A 23,123-nucleotide genomic window follows, 5' to 3' on the forward strand; every position below is an offset into this window, starting at 1 on the left:
GTGAAGAAGCTGTCAGTCGCAAGCCCCAGGCAAATCACAAGCAGGCAGGCAGATGGGTTAATATTATGGAATGAGGCAGGGTTGGAGAAGGGGTTTGGTAGTGTGAATGACTTGAAACCTTCCCTAACAGCTTCCCCATTGATTTTGCATGTAAGAGGTTGGCAGGGGAGATTTCAAATAATGTTCATGTGACAGCAGAATGCTGCAATGGCAAGTACCCAGATAGTATTTGCAGGGCTGCTGGAGGTGCTATGATGGTCAGAACTTTGAAAACCAGTTGAAAGTACCACCCATTCAGGGCCTTCATTAACTTCAAACAGACGCTGGGTGAGTGATTGTGAAGCGAAGAAAGAAAACAATTACATAGACACCGTAATGCTTATCTTGTATTTTATATGGCCTAAAGAATGTTTTATAGAAGCTCATCTTGATTTTATTTTTATAACTTTCAGAAATGACCTTTCCATAATTGGAAGTAACCTTTCTGGTCTGTAAAATTACCTTCACCTCTTTTTGTTCACCTTTGTATGTAATAAAAGTACTGTGGTGACATAGATGTAGAAAGGGTTTCTAATACTGTTAGATTCAGTGAATCGAAAGTTTGCTTCATGAGCTCAATAATCTAATTTACAGATTGGCTCAGTTCTTTGCTCTATTTGCTGCTTTGGGAAGCTAATGGCATCTTGTAAAAAAGTACATTAAAATGGAGAACTGGTTACCCATTAGTATTCTGGATTAGCGGGAAATAGACATACATATATAAATAAATAATATATTTATATTAAGGAATATACATTTAAATCTAAATCAATGCTATAATGTACTAGTTACTTAAAAGCAAACAGACTAGAAAAGCAAACAGCCTAGAAAGCAAAAAAAAAAAAAAAAAGAATAGCAAATCCTTTCTTATTTCACAATAACTGTGAACCTGTTACAAATATAAAAATATTACAGATAATGTCATTAAAAACACATAAAATGTATAAGAAAATGAATGAAGCAAATACATAAATAAATAATGTTGTATTTTAGAATAGATGAATAGGCAGATGTCCTTAACCATTTTTCTTTCCTTTTACTCTGCAGCTCCATCGAGGAAAAAATTCTTTGGATCTTATTGCACCAGGATCACGACTTGAATGTCAGCACTTAAAAGACTATCTAGGAGCTTGGATAGTCTCTGTTCTGGAAAACATTGGTGGAAGACTCAGGCTGCGCTATGAAGGACTTGGAGATGTAGAACAATATGACTTATGGATGTTCTACTTAGATCCCTTTCTTCATCCAATGGGTTGGGCATCTCAACAAGGGTACATCCTTGAACCACCTTTAGGTACAAAACTTAATTTTCAGTCACAAACTAGCACGGCAGACTAAAAGAAAGTATCTTATTTGTCTGTAGTTTTCTGGACCTTCCCTTGTTTGATGATACTTGTGTCAAGCTGCCTTGGAAACATATCATTCTTAAAATAATCTTTGTTTCCATTGTTTGTTTCCACTTGGACTATGCTTTTGAGGAAAAAAACACACACACACCTTCCTAGTTACACTGTAAGAGTACTCTACAAACTAAAATGCATGCACATTAGGAATTCCAGTCGGTGTCCTTCTATACTGTTATTTATACAGAGATACTTGTAGAATTCTGATCCTTTATGTAAGAAATCTTGATAGCTCCCGATATCTACTACAGATACAATAGTTAAAATCATCTCGCAAATAGTGAAATTTTGTCTTCCTGAAAAAATTGCAATATTGTAAAAAGGAATTTAAAATCTACTGAAATAATGATAATTAGATAAATTGTGCTATATTGCATATGGAAGTTAAATATTCACACTAACTTGTAATTGTAATTAAAAGATTGATTAATGAATTAATTATGTTAACATTTAGTAATTTATCAAATCAGTAGTTTGGTATTGAGGAATTTAGTCACTTATACCAGTTAGTAGTTTACTAGTTTAATGTTTTTATATTATTTATAAACATTAGTTTTATAGTTTAGATACTGAGTTTTAAGTATTTTTAAGTCTCTTGTATTTTTTAATGATAGTTGAAAAATATGAGTTTGCCAAGAGGGCTTTTTTTAAAAAGACAATATTCAACATTCATAGGGAACACAGATTAGGGAGAAATATTTGTTACTTCATTATTTGCAGTGGTGGTGCAGTGGTTAGAATGCAGTATTACAGGCTAACTCACTGCTTATTCCAGAAATTCGATTCTGATTGGCTCAAGGTTGACTCAGCCTTCCATCCTTCCAAGGTTGGTAAAATGAGGATCTAGATTGTTGGGGGCAATATGCTGACTCAGAAACTACTTAGAGAGGGTTGTAAAGCACTATGAAGAAGTATATATAAATCTTACTGCTATTGCTACATTACTATGAATGTAATTTAATATATTCATTTTAAAAGTTCTATGTTTTACTTTTAATGGGATAACAAACTATCATTCTTTTATTGAAGCTATTAGGTATTTGAAGACTGAGACAGAATGGCAAGAAATTCTAGCAAAAGTAAAAGAAGAAGAAGAAGAATCGTTAGTGCCCACTGATCTGTTCAAGGTGTGACATTTGGCATTTACTGTTTTCTTAGAAAATGCTATGATTAAATCTAATATGTACGAAAAGTAATTTCTGGGAACTAGACAAGATAATATTTTAATTAAGCTTTTTTACTTATTGGATAGCAGAAACTCTAGGTAATTTAAAATGTTAAAATATACTACATAAGATAATGTATAGATTATTTTAGATATTAATGAAACAGATAAACTTTTGATTTCCCATCCTTCAGGGAAACCAGTTTTGAAAGTTTCAAAAATATTTTGTCAATTTTTTTAAAAAAATAAGCAATTCCATAATGTTATGATATGTCAATTTATTTGAAAGAATGTTTCTTAGAAAAGTCTTAGTTAAAATAACTATTGTGTAAAATATTTGTACCATAAGAACAAAGCATGCTGAATTATTTTTGAGAGAGCAACTGTTGATAGCTTTAATTTGTTGATTTCCTATAAGTGGAAAACTCCCATATTACTTTCAGAGAAATATTAAACAAGTAGAACGTGTCTTTTATCAATGGAAAATATTTTGAAGGTCTCATTCTCTATTATAAATAATTTTCTTTCTTGGTGACTGCCTCACTGATGTTGACAAAAAACTAAAATATCAACAACAATATAAAGCAGAAAAGAAAACTGACCCAAACAAAATAAGGGTGTTTTAAAAATTGCTGTGTGTGTGCGCGTACACATGTACATGTGTATCTACATACATGCATAGATACTAAGAAAATGTTGAGAAATAGAAACTAACAGTTTTTATTAATCGTTTTTAGGACAAACCTGCTGTTGGAACTCATGCATTTTCTGTAAACATGAAGTTGGAAGCTATTAATCCAAAAGCTCCTTTTGCCATATCACCTGCTACAGTTACAAAGGTATCACAAGTATCTCTGCTGCTAACTGTAATTTCCTCTGTTGCAAAGAAAACTACTCCCTGTAATTTACTCACGCTAATTTAGGTCACTTTGAATGGAAGCTAATTTTATAGGGCATTTGCAGCAAGAACATGTCTCAGTATTATTTATAAATACCTGGTTTTAATTCTGTGCGTCAGTTCCAAGGAACATGAAATGAAAAGATATTATGGAAGAAGCAGAGCTCAGTTTCTATATCAATAAGCAACTGAAAGTTCCTTTAATCTGGGATTGAATTGCAAGGAGCTAGACTCGCAAGCAGCTTTAAGAACTTTATTGCTTAAAATTAAGCAGTGACATTTATCTTTTACAGGAATTATATATGGTTCCAGAAATACACAAATATGCATTTTTTCTTGCATTGTGCTAAAATTTACAAATTGCAGTTGTGAATCAGTATTAATACTGAAATAATTTGTTCTTTTTTATCCTATCCAGCTACTTGCTGGATTCTTAATTTTCAAAAATTGGAGTTAATAATAAGCCATGATACATTTCTTTGCCCCTAACATTTTAGGCACAATTGGATGAAAAATATTATTAATAAAAATTCAGGAAAAATTTCTAATGGGATTTCCCTTAATAGATATTGAAATAATAAGAGAACAGTAATTTTAGCATCCACCCCATTATAACAGGAGCAAGGAAAGCTGTGCTTGGTGTAATTTAATTAAAATTTCAAATTAAGCTAACATTCTCCATGTTTTTCTGTCATATTCACTGATGACATCTGAAGTTCAAGGGATTATACTTAAGACTTTGTCAAATATCACTTTTTATTTTAAGATAGCTAATATTTAATACAATTTGTTAAAACCCTAGTAAAATCATAGCAAGGTACAAAACTATAAAAATACATAAAATAGACAGTAAATATCTCAACAAATATAGCCTTGAAACTTGATTGTGAAACTGCATACGATTTCAATTTTATATCATCTAAGTCATTTCTCTGTTTTGCAGGTATTGGATGATAAATATTTCTTAATAGAAATAGATGATTTGAGACCAGATTGTACCACAAGTCAGCCTTTTATTTGTCATGTCAACAGTGCTGGACTTTTCCCTGTACAGTGGAGTCTGAAAAATGGCTTACATCTCAACCCTCCACCTGGTGTGTATATGAAATCTACCTTCATTCATATCAGTCTTCTAGATGCATTTAACTGTGCATGATTTAAATTTGTTTTAATTCAATTGTAGTATAGACTTGGGGAAGTATTTTCTAAAGTCTGGAACTATTTTTTTAAATAGTTAAACTCATGGTTAAGGAAGTCAATGTGATACAGGTACTCCTCAACTTGCAACAGTTTATTTAGTGACCATTCAAAGTTAACAATGGCATTGAAAAAAGTGACTTATGACCATTTTTCACATTTACAACAGTTTCAGCCTCCGTGATCATGTGATCAAGATTCGGATGCTTGGCAACTTATTCATATTTATGACAGTTGCAGTATCCCAGGATCATGTGATCATCTTTTGTGAACGTCTGACAAGAAACTCAATAGGGAAGCTAGATTCACTTAAGAACTGTGGCAAGAAAGGTCATAAAATGGGGCAAAACTCACTTAACAAATGTCTCACTTAGCAACATAAATTTTGAGCTCAATTGTTGTAAGTCGATGTATTAGAATATTAGATTAGGATTGTCCAAACTCAGGATCATAGAACTGTGAATGTCATCATCATCATCATCTTAATCTGACATATTTTACAATATTATTAAAGAGCCAGATGGGTAAGAAATAGAAGATAACCAGACTTTTTAAAAGAAGGAATATGATTAAAATGCTGTAATCAAGTTGTTGTTTTCTTGTTTACAGGTTATCCAGGTCAAGACTTTGACTGGGCAGATTATCTTAAGCAATGCGGAGCTGAAGCTGCTCCCCAAAGCTGTTTTCCTCTGGTAAGCATTCAAGAAAGTAATGTGAATGGTTTTATTTACTGATGCATATTTTATTCCTAAAGTCCATTAGCCATAGCACATACTAATAAAACCATGTATTAAAATCCTTGCTTTGTTCTTAGAATGTGATTTCATAGTTTAGACTATGAAATCTAAACGTATACTTGTAGCAATTAATATCCATTGTGTTCTTCCAGAATTTATAGTGTAGCTTGTATAACAGTGTCCTTTTGTGTCTTTGGCTACAAATGCTGTTGATATAATAAAATTATGCAATTTAAGCTGCAAATTAGGATTTGTGGTGATGGAATGCTCCTTTGTAAATAAAAAAAATCTGCTTCTAGAGTTAGCAAGATTTAGCTCACAAAATTAGCTAACAATCTTCAATTGATATTGCCCAAATATGATATTGAAATATAACAGAGGTCGCCAACCAGTGGGCCACGGCGAGAATATTTTGCTGATCCACAGAGAAATGCCCCCCCAAAGCACCCTCCTAAAGCAATTAATCCAGGCTGCGGGGGAATATAAGGCTGTGCCGCCCACATGGCCTGCGGGAACACAAAGCTTCACTTGCATTAGGAACATCATGAGATAGTGAGGGAAGGGGGGGAAAGGGCAGAGGGGGGAACTTGCCTGGCCATTGGGTTGCTTCTTCCGCTTCTTCTGTTTTTGGCTGCATGCAAGGAAAGCAGCAAAAGTCTTTCTTTGTCTCCCCCAAACTCTGCCAGAAATGAGTCTTTGAGACCCTACAAGGCATCCTGCTCCAAGAGGCTGCACTGGCGAAGACTCATTTCTGGCAGATTTTGGGGGGAGAGAAAGAAAGACTTCTGCTGCTTTCCTTGAGTGCAGACTGAGAACAGAACTCAAAAGCAGGCTAGGAATTGGGCTGCCTTGGAGGGGGTGAGGGGGTGTGAGGGAGAGAGAAAGAGAAAGAAAATCACCAGCCCTCGAGGTTAGGTTGGATTTTTCTTTCCCCCCTCCCCTCCCTCTGGGAATGGAGCTCAAAGCAGGCTAGGAATGGGGCTTCCTTGGAGGAGGTGGGGGGGTGAGGGATCTGTGTGTGTGTGTATGTGTGTGTGTGTGAAAGAGGGAGAGGGAGAGAGGGGGAGAAAGAGAGAGAGAACATCACCAGCCCTCCAAGGTTAGATCAGATCTCTCTTTCTCTCTCCTCCCTCCCACTAATGCCAGCCAGCCACATCAGTCAAAATTCACATTAGTGGTCCCAGGATTTAAAATAATGAGTTTGGTGATCCCTGAGATCCAAAAGGTTGGCGACCCCTGAAATATAATGTAGATTTACTATAGTAACAACATAATAAAAAGGTAAAACATACCAAAACCAACCTAAATATCTGGCTGACTGTGCACCCAGCCATCATAATAATCCTTTTTAAAAAGGTTGGTAGATTGCTTAATTGGAATTCTTCAGTTTAGCATTCAGCATTTTCGGTTTAGGTATTTCTTTTTATTTGGAGAACCCAACAAGCTAATGTAGGAATAAAAATGGCTGTATACTTATAAATGTGTATTTATGAAGGGAAAAAGCCATTTTCTTAACATCTGAAAATTGTAGAAAGGCATCCTATATTGAGGTACAGCATTATCTTAAGGCAGGAAGTCCCATGAAGGGAGGAGGAAAGTGTAATTATAAATGAACATTACAGGCAATTGTTTGCATTCAGATTTTGGGTAGATCAATACTTCTAGGTTGAAGTGGTAGAGTAGCACTTTTTCAGCTGTTTTGAGATAACCACGTCTTCCTTCAGCCATAAAGCAAGTTTCCAACTACATATATCCTTTTTGTCTTATTTAATTTTGTGTAATGCAAAGTCTGAGTTTGAAACCAAAGACCTTGTGCATTTTATTCAAGATATAAGTTATTACTTGGGTTGTTCAGTTGAAACCTCATGTGTTTCTAAAAGGTTTTACATTCACAAAGCATGAACCATCATTCTGTTGGTGTCTAAAATTATTTTGAACTATTTTTCATTAGTATTTTAATGTGAGGCACTGAAAATATATAATAAGCATGTATCTTGTGTTTTGTTTGTGTTAGTTAAATTCTGAGCATGGTTTTAAGGAGAACATGAAACTTGAGGCTGTGAATTTAGAAAACCCAGAAGAAATCTGTGTGGCTACTATTACAAAGGTGAAGGATTCCTATCTCTGGCTACAGTTGGAAAGTAAGTTGTCTTTCAGAGGAGAGAGAGAGAGATGTTTTTAAGTTGATTTGCCATTCTACAGATCACATTTGCAAAGTATTTTGCCTGAGTGTCATACTGTTTTCCTTCAGGAAATGTTTTGAAATAGCTGCATTTAAACTATTTCTTTTTACCACTCCTGATAATTAAACACCTTTAAAAAAAGATACTTGTAACCTGACAGAGCTACTTGACAAAGTTAGAACTAGTTCACATGTGCGGAGGAATGAAGAATGTACCAGTTCATAAAAAGTATTACAACTGGTTAGCCTTGTAAGATGCTGGTGATATATTGGTGGCAGTGATGACAATTGTGCTTAAGAACATTATGATCATTATTATTATGCAGGTTCTAAAATTCCAGTCCCTGAATTTATAGTGAGTGTGGAATCTATGAATATATTTCCAGTTGGTTGGTGTGAAACTAATGGATACCAGCTTAGACCTCCTCGCAGAGTAGTAGGTATGAATATTATTTATTAGATGTTTTTATCACGCTTTTATTATTTTATTACTTTATTACTCAAGGTGGCAAGCATACATAATACTCCATCCTCCTCCTGTTTTCAAGAATCCTGTGAAGTGGGTTGGGCTGAGAGAGAGTGACTGACCCAAAATCACTTAGTTGACTTTCATAGCTTCTAGGCCAACACTTGATCACTGCAGCAAACTGGTGCATAACTCTATTAGACAAGTGGATACACTTTGAAGTATTTTTATATGCTTTTGTTAAGCATAATAAAAAGACACACACATTGGGTTGCAATATATAAGCATGCTTGTAAAGATCATAGGAGGCATAAAATTAATAATTTTATTTAATTCTAAAATTGCCTGAGAACTAGTGCCATGTTTCCTTGAAAATAAGACCTGGTCTTATTTGGGGGGCAAAAGATGCAGTAGGGCTTATTTTTGAGGCAACGTGGGCAAGCTGAGATGGTGGGATGGATTGACACCTGATTTAATGGTAGCAGGCGATTCTGAGGCGCAGGGAATTCCTACATTGGAATCACCTGCCTCCATCCCACTGCCTCCGTCCCACTGTCTCTCAGCTTGCCCATGGCAGCAATGGGGCATAAGATCACCTGCCCTCCCCGCCCATGCCTCTTCCTGCTGCTGCTGCACATCGGAATCACCTGCCTCCCTCCGCTCCTCTGTTTGGAAGACTGGGCCGGTGGGCACAAGCAGTACACTGTCTGCCCCCACATCCTCTCCACCTCACGTGCTGGCCATGGCCACTCACCCACCCCTGGCTGATGGAAGATCTTCACTGGGGCTTATTTTGGGGGTAGAACTTACATTAGCATACTAAAAAATCGGGCTAGGGCTTATTTTCTGGTTGGGTCTTATTTTGGGGAAACACTAAAGGAAAGTGTTTAGAGCTGAGGTCACTGTGGGTATTTTGACAGCATGTGTTGATGCACTTGCAAAACTGATGCCATGAAATTGTGAAATATGTTTATCAACTGGAAAGCTAATTCCCCCCCTCCACCACCATGTCCTCTTGGCCATGCTATTCAATTTCTTATGAGCTCCAAAGCCATCCCTACCAATAAGAAGTTTTTTGTTCCAGTTCATTGTTTTTTAAATTAAAAGCTCCTGTTAAACTCATCTGGGGCCTGAGCCCTACACCTGCTTTAGAGGATATTTGCTGAAATGTGCATTATATGGAAGACTTTAAATTAATATTTTTAGGAACTGAATGAGAGATGTGTCCATTTGTAAATCAAAAAGTATAAAATAATCATTTCTATATTGGTGTTTTGTTACTAGGTTACAATTCATTGTGATTATTATGCAAAGAGCTGCAGTTGCTTTGTGTCATCATAGGGTATATTTTACAGTGTTTTATTAGATTAATAATCAGCATGTTTAATTTTGTTTTACAGTGAGTAAGGAAAAGAAAATTGCAGTTGTTCAACCAGAGAAACAGTAAGCATTAAACTTAATGTTTATAATGAACAATGACTTGATTTTCAGAATATTAAATGCAAGGATAGGTAATTAGAGCTGGGCATTTTGATACCCTTTTTCAACAGTGCCTCTTTCTGTCCCCTTTTTGTATGTTTTTACATTGTGGTACTTTTTATAATATATTTATCTACCATCACATTTTTTTCTAACCACACTGATATCAATATATATATTACAATGTCATGATGCACACTCTGCCCTTTTATATATATATAAAACAAGTGGAGTTTGCATCATGACATAGCTTTCACACATGCCTCCCTTCTTTCTTCAACCTCAATGAATAGCTGGGTCTGAGAATTATGATTATTGGCTAGTCTAGAACTATAATGCAATTTAAACAGGAATGATTAAGCTTTATATGCAACTGTATAGTTAATTTAATGGAGAAATGTGTTGGTTCTAATTATTTTTAATTTTATTTTAATTTTGTTTGGTACCCAGTGTCACTTGCTGAATTGGGCGATTATACAAATTGAATTTAGTTATTTATTTATTCACATGGCAAGAAGAGAATTATGACTACCTGTTTTTTTTAAATCTAATAGTTGTTGGGGTTCATTCTCATAATAGGTAACTCTGGTTTCTATTGCATCTGAATGAAATATTCAAAATTGAAAGTTGTTATTTCCCCTTGCCTCAGTTCCAGTAGTTTTATTGTTCCCTTTCCTTCCCCTTCCCAGTACTTTCATCTTCAATTATTTTCTTTTTCTTCTTGTTTAAGTTTGAAATATGTGTCTGAGTAGAGTGATTCACACATGCAAATGAGAATATTTGCTATATGTAGGTGGGGTTTCATGTTATGAACAGGATACATTTATGGGCAATTCATTTAATTGGTGGTTGAGAATGGAGATTGTCCTGAGCCTGCCCCTGTTTTGTTGTACATCTTCTGGGAAGAATACATTTTATATTTTTATTTATGTATGTAATTACAAAAACCAATAAACCTCTCCAACCCAGAAACTGAGCATACATGAATACATATATGCCCACACCTGTATAGCAAGTTAATGATGAATCTCCAGAATTGGTTTTACTAGAGTTCCTGTCAATTTGGGGATAGGGTGGAGGAGCTCTTTTAGATATAGGATTCTCTTTAGGCAGAGCTTTGTCCTTCGATCTTGCTGCTCGGCTCCTGGACATTTCGTTACCAAACTAGGTTATATCTTCAGCAGAGTTTTGGATAAAGTGTTTTCTTTGTTTACATAGGTAACTGGGTGGTCAGTTGGTCTTATGACTGGTTGAATCACAGGACTGGTTGCTGTGAGGCATGAAATTTAACTGGTGAGGGAGTGGTCGGTACTTTCATTGATTGGTGGTTCAGATGGTCCGCTTCCTTACTGGTTTGTACACTGGTTCTAAATCAGTGTGTTTGTTGATGGACCAATGCCAGGCTTCAATAAACTCATATGCCTGATGAGTTTTGGCATGGCCAATGACTTCAGCTTCATCCCAGTCAAACCGGCGTTGTTTGTTATTGGCATGACGGGCGATCAGGGACTTTGGCTCATGTTGTTTGATAGCCAGCTGGTATTCATGGATTCTGGTTTTTAACTGTTGTTCTGTCTGCCCAAGGTAGAACTGGTTACAATCGTTGCAACTGACTCTGTATGTTATGTTATTGCTGTCTTCCTTCTATGTTCTGTCTTTGATCTTTCGAAGTTCCTGTCTGAGTGTGAATGTGGATTTATGGGTTATAGGTATTCCTAGAGATTGCAACAACCTGGTAGCCACTTCTGATGTGTCTTTGATATATGGCAGGATTGTCTTCCTTTTAGATGATAAATACTTTAAGTAATTCTCAATATGCCTGAGTCTTACATCATACTTGCTTTAAAAAACAATATGGTACAAAACTCTGTAACATTCAAATTTTAATCTCCCATTCCTGTTTCCCCCCCCCCCGTCTACTTTTTATCAGGATATTATCTTCAAGGACCGTCAGTGAAGGATTAAAGACCCAGGAACTGAACTCAACTGACACTAGTAAGAAAGCAATGTTTATATGTTAGACAATCAGACTGCAACCTACCGTATCTAATTATGTATGCTTTATTTATATTTATAGAAAATGATAGCTCTGAATTAATTATAAAGATCTTTCATTGACTTAGATTTCTTGAACTATTTGGTGGGTATGAGGCTTTACTGAGCAAACATTTCTTGCATGCATTTTCAAACATTTTAGTTTTACCATGTGGGACTGTCGCTCCTTCACAGATAACTCTGGCAACTCTATAAACTAAAGACCACTTGAGAGTAAAATTCCATATGTACCAGATGGTGAAATTTAATCGTTTGCTAAATTGTTTAATGAATGAATGTTGAATAATTAACATCCATTTCTGAAATATATAAACCAATCTATTGGCACACTCTAAAACCTTATTCGCACGGTTTGCAGTGCCTGCAAAAGGTATGGTTTGTGGCAGTATCTTTACACAAGTAGAAGCTGTGCTCATTCTGGAATTTAATTGTATTTTTTTTTAATGCAGAGGGGCTACACCGATATAATCTCATTTTTATCTATGCTACTTATAAACCACGTGACATTATGCCTTTAAGGGAAGTAATTATTATCCCAAGGATAGCTATAATATAAGATTAGTTAACTTCAGTGATCTCACATCACAGAGGTGCTTGCTAATTTATTTTGCTGTATTGAGCAATAAAGTAATTATAAGTATAGTATTGTTTAATCCTAAATCAGTATAACACTGGAAAATCCTGTTTTTGAGACTATCTGTTACAGGATTATTAAACAATGTTTTTTTATGAATCAGGTATTTCTTGCATCTATTAGCTTTCGTTTGGCCTCATCATGACTAATTAATATGAAAACTACAGTTACTGTCCCCTATATTCTTAGTGGACAATAACTGCATTATAAGATTCCATATAGCAGTCATGTTTGTATTCTACCTAAAACTGATTTTATGAATACCAAGGCATGTACTATCCTATTGCAAAAGCGTAAAGTTAATAGTAAACGAAAGTAAGGATGAAGAAGGTAATAGATCAGTTGAAATGAACAAGCACCAATACTTTTCATTCTAGAAAACTATATTAAGTCCCGAACGTAACCCAAATGTACTTACAAAATCTGTTGGAATTGAGCTTTCATCGTTTCTAAGAAAAGGCTTCTGCAATTGAATTGGAATATGAAAAGGAAGTTGGCAGGTTTAGTGCAATACCTACAAGGTGTGAAGCCTCACCTAACATTTCAGGAATTTTCTTATAAATAAGTTTTAGTTGTTCAGATTTTCATCCAAATATGTTTCCTCCAGCAGTTCAGACAAGGCAACATTCTTTATTTTGAGCATTTCCCAATCCTAGGATTAATTTGGTTAGTACACCATTGATTAAGAGCTGTGGTGGCACAGTGGTTAGAAGGCAATATTGACTCAGCCTTCTATCCTTCCGAGGTGGGTAAAATGAGGACCCAGATTGTTGAGGGCAATATGCTAACTTTGTAAACCTCTTAGAGAGGGCTGTAAAGCAGTATGAAGTGGTATATAAATCTAAGTGATATTGTTGTTGCTATTGCTATTATTGGATTATTTAACATTCCAAGTGGTTGAAATAACCAAGTGGGAAAAATGTAGCAGCAAACATCCAAATGTGTATTTCAAAGAGGACCAGTATTTAGAAGTTGATGAGCAAAACTGAAACAACAACACCTGTCTGTGGAAAAATTGTCTTTCGCAAAACCAGTCCCTGGTGCCAAAAAAGTTTAGAACCACCACTGTACATTATATATAGGAAACTGCCTGTTACTTTATTTTCTGTTGATTCATTGATCTTTTGGATGTTTTAAGTAGGTGTTTGCATACAGAAATTATTTTATTTTTCCAGTTATAACAAATGGTAAATACTGTTGCCCAAAGATCTACTTTAACCACCGATGCTTCTCAGGACCTTATCTTAACAAAGGGAGAATTGCAGAACTCCCACAGTCTGTAGGACCTGGGAATTGCGTCCTTGTTCTTAAAGAGGTAAGGACATCAGCAATGCATGGCTATGTATCTACTCTGTAATACACATTTGGGTATTATTTTGGGGAAGAATGTTGGGATTTTGTTAGAAGATAGGAACAGCAGTAAGATTGCCACAATCTGACACTGGGCCACTTACAGAACAATAAAAACACCACATCACCAAAAGTTCAGATACAATCATTTAGAAAAGCGAGATGTAATATTTAAAAGTGTTCTGGGAATTGGGCTTCAATAATAAGGGTAGCATGTATTACTTAATTCTCTGTATTTTTCATAAGATATTTAAAAGTGTTCTGGGAATTGGGCTTCAATAATAAGGGTAGCATATATTCTCTGTATTTTTCATAAGATTCTGTTTCCTGCCCTCCCTCCCTCTCCCTCTCAGTTTGCAAGTTTCATTTCAACATCCTGGTTGTTTTCCTCCATAAGTGAAGTTGCTATTATTATGCAAGCAGGCAGAGAGAAATAAAATTTAAACAGAGGAAAGAACTGCCAAGGATAAACCTCCAAAGCAGTGTATTTCAGGGCAAATATCTGGCTAAAAATATGTAGATCCTGGAATTGGTATCAGAAATGTAGACCAGTTTCGACTTCAGTTGGCTTGTTCCCTGATAAATCAAAGATACTGCACACACTGTGCTTTATATTGCATCTCTATTATCTGGAGGAGTATCCCATAATAATTGTGAAGAAAACTGCAAAATCCAGCAGCAAGGTTTGTAGATACTTTCCTTGATCATCATATTCACATTTGCCTGTGCTTTTTATGAAGAAGGATCTTCTCATTCTGCTGTAGCTGTCTATCTCTACTTGGTTATTTTGAGCCTTCCCATGGCTTTTTATGGACTTTTCTTTGTTTAAAAATCGAAGAAGATGTAGATTTTTAAACTTTGAAGAGCTATGCCTGGAAAGTCATGCGTGAATTAAATAGAGTTCCACAGTATCCTTTAAAAAAAGAAAAGCTAGACTCTGGATCTCTTCCTATTCCACAGAGGAACAGAATTGTTCCCTGTACTATATAAATAGTCCTTGAATTATGACAGCAATTGGGACCAGAATTTCTGTCGCTAAGCAATGTGGTCAAAAAGCGCAAGCACATTTCTTAGCAATGACAGTTCCTAGAGTGCAGGTTGCTGTTGTTAGCTGATCTCACAATCCTTAGGTGAGGCAACTTCCTGCCAGTTTTTAGATTTTAGAACTAGTCGTAAGGCTTTCACAGTGGTAGCAGTTTGGTTGAAGAATCCCCTCCTCCCATGAAATTAGATTGGGCCTATTGGTATCAATTTCATTTTATTACAACTGTAGTTAGAGACATGGTGGCGCAGTGTTTAGAATGCAGTATTGCAGGTTAATTCTGCCCACTACCAGCAGTTTGATTTTTACTGGCTCAAAGTTGACTCAGTCTTCCATCCTTGAAGTCAGTAAAATGAGGACCCAGGTTTTTGGGGGAAATATGCTGACTCTAAACTGCTTAAAGGGGGCTGTAAAGCACTGTGAAGCGGTATATGAGTCTAAGTGCTATTGCTATTGTATAATACTTTATGATGAACTGCCATGGTATAGTTTTAGATCAGGGGTGCGATATAACATATACATTATTAGACATTTTAAAGCTTCCCCTCTACCCTAATCTCCTTGGAGACTAATACATAAACATAGTGATTGCCCAATGGCTCTTATTCCATGCTCCCACTTATTTTGATTCTTTATACTTTGCTCCCATTCCTGCTCCACCTTCCTTTCTCTTTTTTTTTCCATCTGTGCTATTCCCTTCCCCTTCATTTTTTTTGTTGGGGATGTGGGTTGACAGACTCAAATCTGCTTCCACTTCTCTGACTGGCACCCAGAGTGGCAGGAAAAGCATTTCTTTCTTTTTTTTAAACAAGTTTTATTGATTTTACAAACAAACAAAACAAAACATCATTAAACATCAAAAAAATAAAACCTCTTTCCATTGTAAATCTTTACAAGGCAGGTAACACATTGCTTTATATCACATACTTATAATTTATCCCATTTCCATATAAACACATAAATTCCGTTTACCAAATTCCACATTGTTTCTCTTTAATCATTATTCAATCATATTTCCTATCTAATTTATCTGCTATTCAATCATCACATTTATATTTTCCTCTGGCTTGTTTATAATTGTTCTCATCAAGTCTTCCTCCGAGATTTTATTATTTAATTCTTAATTGAACACACACACATAAAACATAAACATAAAAACATAAAACTTTCTTTTAGAAAGTTGGCCCCAGATTACCTCTTTTTGTATGGACTTCAATTGAATTCATGCTCTTCTTATATACCATTACCTATCTTGTTTACCATTCTATATCTATTATATAACTCCTCTCCACTGGAAAAGCATTTCTTTTACTAACTAGCATCTAACCACAGGAAACAGAGGTATTCAACAGGTTCTGACCAGTTCTGGAGAACAGGTAGCGGAAATTGTGAGTAGCTCAGAGAACTGGCAAATACCACCTCTGACTAGAGATTTTACAGGATCCTTCCCCATCAAGCCACGCCCACAGAACTGGTAGTAAAAAAAAAATGAATTTCACCACTGACGGGAAATAATACATCACTACACTTCTAGACTAAGTGGTGGTTAGAACTGGCATAAAAAACAACTTTAAGCTGGTAGTGTATGTGAGTATTTTTGTTTGTCTCTGTGGAATACAGTTTATCATATTTAAAAAATGAGGTTTTTTTAAAGCTATAATATAAGCACATTGGAATACATTTTTGGAAAAGGTAAATGGAATACAAATTTGCTATAAATAAATAAAAAGCTAAAGGAAAAATAGCTTTTATAGGGTTTATAATTAATTTTCTGTTTTCTAGAAATGCCTAAGTGATGTATGGGTGTTTATATACCAGGGACTGAATTTTGTAGCAGCCAAAACTGCCCAAGGCAAAATACCAATTTTGATGAGTCAGTAATTGAATCTGTTATGATAAATCTATAATCCTTTGAGAACATCCCAGATTATTATAGCTGCCTTCGGGAATTTCAGCTACACATTAGATGTCATTGGTAATGCTACTTATTGGCAACATTGTCAGATACTGTCTAGTACTCAAGATTCAGGATTGCTACATAATTTTTATGATATTCAAACAGTCATGTTGAATATTCTCAAGGTCTATATGTCAGTAGTCTTTTCAGTGTTTTCCTTGGTGAGGAAGTGTATATTTCTTTATTTAAATCCATCCTGACCAACTCCAGCAATGCTTTTTACTTTTTTTCATTCTGTAATAAGTGGCCTCTGCTCTTTCACTACCCCTTGTGAAATTTCTTCAAATTCCCTTTCATTAACTCATTCACAGCTTGGCTTCTTATCTCCTCTTCCAGTTCCATAATCCTCCGGCTCAGTGAAATTCTCTTCAGAACCTTTTTCTATCTGTTACCTGTGCCGTATTTCACTGCCATCACCATCATCCCCTTATTGCTTTCTTGATATTTTGGGATCATTACTCCCATTATTAACAGGTAGCATTGTCAATCTTAGAATTGTAGTTTTAGATATCTGGAAGACATTCACTTGGAAGAAGCTTGTCTCCTCCAGACCCCATACTTTCCTTATTTATCGTTAAGAATTTATATTTATTTTTAGTATATTTATATACTAAATACACATAATACACACACACATTTATTTATTATATTTTAGTATAAGGCAAAACTATTATTTCCTTGGCAATCAAAAGAAATGAAATGTGCATAGAAATAAAGCATTCTATATTAATTACAAGACCATTTACTAGGAAACTATTTTATAGTAATTCCTGAATAAAATTGAGGGAAATTAATAAAAGCATTGTATTACACTGAGGGTGGAATGCTACTAGATTTTGGAATCTATTTCAAATTATACACTGTTAAGTGCTTGGTTGAGAGCCAGTTTGGTGCAGTAGTTAGGTACATAAAATCACCTGGAAGACCCTGGACCACTTTTGGGCTTTCTCAGTCCTAGGAAGGAGGTAAGAGCAAACCTTTCCAGGAAAATTGCACGAATTAATAATAAGGTTTGTTTTGCTTTTACTGTTACAAACTTGTTATGCTGGTCATATAAATAACTAAGTCACAATATATTAAAATAAATCTTATTGATCATATTAATGCTACATCTATTTTTCTCTCTTTCTGAATTTAGGTTCTCTCTTTGTTGATCAATGCTGCTTATAAACCTAGCCGTGTTCTTAGAGAAATACAACTAGATGAAGAACCTTCGTGGCATGGATATGGAGAGACTTTGAAAGCAAAGTAAAATACTCCATATATTTATATTTTTCTATTAGAGCTAGATTAGTTATACTGACAACTGTCAGTATAGCTGTTGTTTTGCATGGCACTTTCAGGACTTAAGCTTGAACTTTCCTGCAATAATGGACTTTTATCCATATGCTACTTGCCTCCCCCATCCTCCTCTTAATCCTTAAAAACCAGAAGCTGCTAGGATAATGTATTTTTATAGCTGCAGTAGAAATCCTAATTGTAGATAAAAGTTGTCCTCATATTAGAAGTCATTCAAAGGGTTGAAAAGCCACATGAGATATCAGCACTGTTTGGATTCAGGATTGTCTTTCTGCCAGGGGAATAAAACCTGCGACAGACCAACTAGCCCCTTTCAGTCTCTTCACTCTGTAATTTAATTTAGGCTGGAAAAACAGGTTTGGGTTGGCTGCATGGGAGATGGGAAAGGGAAAGTTGCTAGTCTCATCTTAGTATTTCCTAATTAAAACCTCTGTTCCGCTGATGGTATTTTTACATGGAAATTACAAGCACACCAATTCAATAACCATCTTTGGGCTGCCTTAAGCAACTGATTTATTTATTCAGTCAAAGGTTAAGAGAAAGCAGAAAGGGAATGAAAGACTGGGTTATTGCAATTTCTTTTATTTGCTTTTGCTTTGAAAGTGACTTGATAAAATAATATTAAGGCTATTCCAGAGCATTTCTCACAATAATGCCTGAAATAGAAAAGACCTCAGTAGTTCAGAAGTTACTGCTGTTTCAGCTCTGGTTGATAATGGGTTAGTCTCTTTTCCCTGCTGTCTGGAATAATTGTTAGTAAAGCAGTGCTGCCTTCAGACCTTTGATGTTCTTTTCTCGGAGATAGGACTGAGGCTACAATATTTGTAATAAACCAAAAAGGCAAGCATTTTTAACACAAGAATTGCTTTAATGTGCAAAAAAAGGAAAATAATGTAAAAAGAACAAAAACAAACAGTAGCATATACAGGTAGTCCTCAGTTCACAATGGTAATCGGAATTTCCATTGCTAAGTAATGTGGTTATAAAGCATGATACCATGTGATCACAGAGATGATAACCCCAGCAGTCCCTGTTCCTGTTGTTAAGTGAGAATTATTCACCAGTAAGTGAGGCTCTCACATGACTGAGACTTGTGTCTTTCTGCCAGCTTCCAACAAGCAAAATCAGTGGGAAAGCTTGTAGGGAGTTGCAAGTCATAGTTATGACAAGCCTTTCTTTAGGCAGCTATCAAGTAGGGTGATGCTCCCCACACCCTTGTATAATGTTTATTTTCTTTCATTGTTAGATACTGCACTTGTGTTTATTTCTGTGCTGCCCAAAGTCAGCAAGGGAATTGGACATCCTTATATATCTAAATGAATAAATAAATAATATTTTAAACCAAGAAATTTAACATATACTAATATCCCATTTACTCACATTTCTTCCTCTCTTTATGTTTATGACTGGCCTGACTCAAATTTTAATTCATCATTTCATAATTGTTTATTTAATAAGCTACAGTTCACTAGACTTGCACAGATATAGGCCCTACTTTATAAATCAAAATACCATAAGCTATAAGCCATAATATAGTAGAATTTAGTTTGTTTACTGTACTGTATGAAGCCACCTCGTGTTTGTCTCCTGTGTTTTTTCTATGTTTACTTTCGCCTTTCCTTATTAATGAAACTTTTCTTTGCTACAGATACAAAGGAAAGAGCTACCGAGCTACAGTGGAAGTGGTAAGAACAGCTGATCGAGTTGCAGACTTCTGCAGGCAGACCTGCATCAAACTGGAATGTTGTCCAAATCTATTTGGCCCCCAAATGGTGCTAGACAAATGTTCTGAGAACTGCTCTGTTCTAACAAAAACCAAATACAGTAAGTAATTTGTATCATTGGCATTTATTTACTCCAAAACATGTAGGCAGCTAGAAAGAGCATTTTTCAATAAATACACAATATCCCATCAGCTTTATGATGGCTGCCACTTGGCACTTCCTGGGTTTTTCAGTAAACAGAAACAAACTCTACAGTGGTGTAACTGGATTACAGCCAGTTTGGATAACATAATGGCCCAAGAATTAATGCTACTTAATCAATAATAAATCATTGATACCATTTATGATTCATGGTCTTCTATGAAGTGCCCACATTTTGGGCTTCCAACATTACAATAAATCAAATTATGATGGCATTAAATTGAAATAAATATATACATCCAAAGATAATCTTGCAGATTTTCTTCATAACAGTTAGATAATTTCTTACTGAATGGAGAAATCCAGTTGGCTTCACACAACAAGCTTAGCCAAAATCTAGCAAAGCATGTTATGGCTGAGTGTATATGTGAATCCAATTATTTTCACTGTAATTTCTGAAAACTTGTTGTTTGTTTCACTTTTTAGTAAAAATAAAGTGTTACATTCACTTTCCTTGGCACCTTACATACTACCTTTTCTGTGTAATACCCCCTCAAAATAACCCTTCTTTGTATTATTTGTTCCTTTGCGGAAAATGACTCTTCTTTTGGATTACATTGCATGGTAGCGTAACTGTTCTGTTAAGAAACCTGAACCCTAATTCTTGTAGACCAGTTTTAATTGTAAATTGGCAGTCATCCCGTACTGTTTTTTGTAAATACTTTGCTATTTTTTCTAAGGCATATCCCATCATTGCTACTACAGTAATGTAAAAGTTGCACACAACCAAAATAAGCTATCTATATAATAAGAGTACTTCTAAGGTCTTATCTTTTAAAGGACAAACGAATGATGAATTGTGTTTCATGATAGTGACTTTTTTTTTCTTTTAACCTCCTGCAGCCCATTATTATGGAAAGCGGAGAAACAAAAGGATTGGCCGACCACCTAGTATCCACAGCAGCATTGAGGCAAGCATGAAAAAAGCAAACAGGAAAAGAAAAAAACGGAAAAACTTCTTTGTTCATAAGAAGAAGCGATCTTCTACCTCTGTAGATAACACACCAGTGGGATCACCCCAAGTAGGCAACTAAGGGGGATGGATTCAATATGCAAGTCTACATATAGAGATTGTGGGATAAAGTGGTTGCTAATCCATGCTATTCTGAGTCATTCTGTATTGTTTCTCAGGGAAGTGGTGGTGAAGATGAGGATGATCAGGATGAGATAGACGAGGAGTCTCTTACCGAAGACAGTACCTCTGAACATCAGGAGGAACTGCTTGAGGAGTCTGAAGTATCAGAGAAGAAATCACAGTCATCTTCCCCAACACAGAGTGAGCAGTCTCATTTTGGGGCTCCAGACCGGGACAAACGGAAAAGAAAACTACGGACTTTTTCTTTCTCGGATGATGAAAATAAGCCACCTTCACCAAAGGTATATTTTGATTTTAAAACATGTAACAATCATAGAGCTTTTCAGCAACTCTCTCCCTCTCTCTCTCTCTCTCCCTCTCCCTCCCTCCCCTTTCCCTTTCTCTCTCTCGGACAAAGAGAGAGAGATGTTTGCTGGATCTGTCTATGTAACTTAGCAAGCTTGACACTATATTTCACTGTGTGTAAAACTTGCACAATTTTTCTTAAATTTCTCTCTTCCTAAATTGACATTGAGACATGGGGTGATTCAGCTCACTTGGTCAAACTAACCTTTAAAAAAACCCATACAAGCCAATTTTCTTATTTTTTCCTTTCTCCAGATATTAAATCTACAAAGATGGATGATTGACCTTTATTTCTTTAACTAGGAAAATTTAAGTAATTGTTGCGATTTAAAGCACATAAAGTGCAGCTTTCTGGCCTGTAGGCTAGTCGTTGTTATATATGAATGTAATAACTTTCATTAACAATTTTGTACCTCTTAATGTCCATGTGCATTCAAGTAATTTATGTGTGTATGTGTTCTTGTGTGTGAATTTGACATTTTCTTCCAGTAGTGGGAATAAAACAAAACTTCTTCAGTAGGTCTTTACCATGATCTCAGAACACAGAAGGGTAGAGACTTCCGGGTTGTAAGGCTTCGTCGACGGCAGGAATCCGCTTCTCTGCGGGTCCCTGCTGTGCTCGCCGTCAAGGTACCCCCGATCCAACTGGATTTGGGGGTTGTCGCTACCCTGAAGGGGCAGCGGAAGACAGAGGAGATCTGAGCAGGGGTCTGGGGACATCGCACCCCCCCTCCCCAGCCGGCTAGACTCCTTTTTCCCGAGACGGATGAGCGGCTGTCTCGGCAGCCATGAAGGATTCTTCAACCGGACAAGTTTGTGCAGGAGGAAGACTTAGAAGGAGAAGTTTTCTTGGCTAAACCAGGACATGATGTTACTTTTAAAACACCCTGGAAACCTGACTTTGGATTGATACATTTGTTTCCAAAAGAATTTGTAACATCGGCGAAAGTGCTGAAGGAAAGCTCACTACCCCTCCCTACGGAGAAAGCAAAGGAGCACAGAAAAACCTGCTCTCTAAAGGTAAAAATAAGCTCTTTGTTATAAGTGGGAAGGGGAGGACTAAAAAAAAACAAAAAACTTTTTTTTCTAAACTTTGCTGGAGGAGACGCCTTGAAGATTTCAAGACCATTAATTAATGGAAATACGGCTTTTAAAATATATCTGGGATTTTGCCTCTGGAGAAAAAACTGTAAAGAGAAGAAGAGGAAAACTTGTTTGGATTGTTTGATAACTCTGACATTTGGAAATTACTTCAAGATTGAAAGCATCTGGGTTGTTGTTGTTGTTGTTTTTAAAAAAAGAACTTATAATGGTACCACCGGTTGATGAACTGAAAATGGAATATGAAAAATTAAAAGAAAGACAACAAAGTGGCAAGGATTCTTTGGGAGCTGCCTTCCACTTTTTAGAAATGGCGGTTTCTACGTACCAGCAAACACTGGAGGAAGGAGAAGGAGAAGAAGAAGAAGAAAAGGAAGAAGCCATCTTTAATGGACTAAAAAGTTTGATTAAGAAAGAAAATGGGAAGGAAGGAAGGAAAAGGAGAATTTAAGATTTAATAAAACAACCAAGAAAAAGAAAAATAGGATGAAAAGAAGGTACAATGTTAGAAAGCAACTGAAAATAGAATTACAACAGAGAGGGAAACTTAAAAAGGGGGAGAGGAGAGGAGGGGGCAAAAAGACCAGATTGGAGAAGAAAGGGAGGGAAAAAGAAAAAAAAAGCCACGGGTTAGGACAAGATTTTTTTAAAAAAAGTTTTTTCTTTAGAGATGAAGGATGATAGATAGCTTATAATTAAAGAAGATTCTGCAAGAGTGCATAAGATAGTATTGTAGTACTTGTATTTGGAACA

At 35.8% G+C, this 23,123-nt stretch overlaps 1 protein-coding gene and 1 long non-coding RNA gene across 4 annotated transcripts in view; one reads left to right on the forward strand and one right to left on the reverse strand.

Moving 5' to 3' along the window:
- The window catches only part of SFMBT1 (Scm like with four mbt domains 1), a 120,030-nt gene that overhangs the window by 89,373 nt on the left and 7,534 nt on the right, over window positions 1–23,123 (forward strand). For 2 of the 3 annotated variants that reach the window (XM_026724736.2, XM_087923986.1), the window contains exons 7-20: window positions 1,087–1,333; window positions 2,472–2,569; window positions 3,345–3,446; window positions 4,449–4,599; window positions 5,312–5,394; window positions 7,454–7,580; window positions 7,948–8,061; window positions 9,488–9,530; window positions 11,497–11,561; window positions 13,431–13,570; window positions 17,743–17,852; window positions 19,552–19,727; window positions 20,672–20,850; window positions 20,960–21,205. In XM_026724736.2, the coding sequence (XP_026580521.1) occupies window positions 1,087–1,333; window positions 2,472–2,569; window positions 3,345–3,446; window positions 4,449–4,599; window positions 5,312–5,394; window positions 7,454–7,580; window positions 7,948–8,061; window positions 9,488–9,530; window positions 11,497–11,561; window positions 13,431–13,570; window positions 17,743–17,852; window positions 19,552–19,727; window positions 20,672–20,850; window positions 20,960–21,205 (1,881 nt within the window). The remainder of the gene's footprint in view (window positions 1–1,086; window positions 1,334–2,471; window positions 2,570–3,344; window positions 3,447–4,448; window positions 4,600–5,311; window positions 5,395–7,453; window positions 7,581–7,947; window positions 8,062–9,487; window positions 9,531–11,496; window positions 11,562–13,430; window positions 13,571–17,742; window positions 17,853–19,551; window positions 19,728–20,671; window positions 20,851–20,959; window positions 21,206–23,123) is intronic. The other variant, XM_087923987.1, reaches the window with a different exon arrangement.
- LOC148126862 (uncharacterized) overlaps window positions 1–23,123 on the reverse strand; it is a 116,693-nt gene that overhangs the window by 48,459 nt on the left and 45,111 nt on the right. The window lies entirely within an intron of this gene.

Source organism: Pseudonaja textilis, chromosome 2 (assembly GCF_049901715.1).
Source record: "Pseudonaja textilis isolate UNSWEBS1 chromosome 2, rPseTex1.2, whole genome shotgun sequence".
Classification (NCBI taxonomy): Eukaryota; Metazoa; Chordata; class Lepidosauria; order Squamata; family Elapidae; genus Pseudonaja; species Pseudonaja textilis.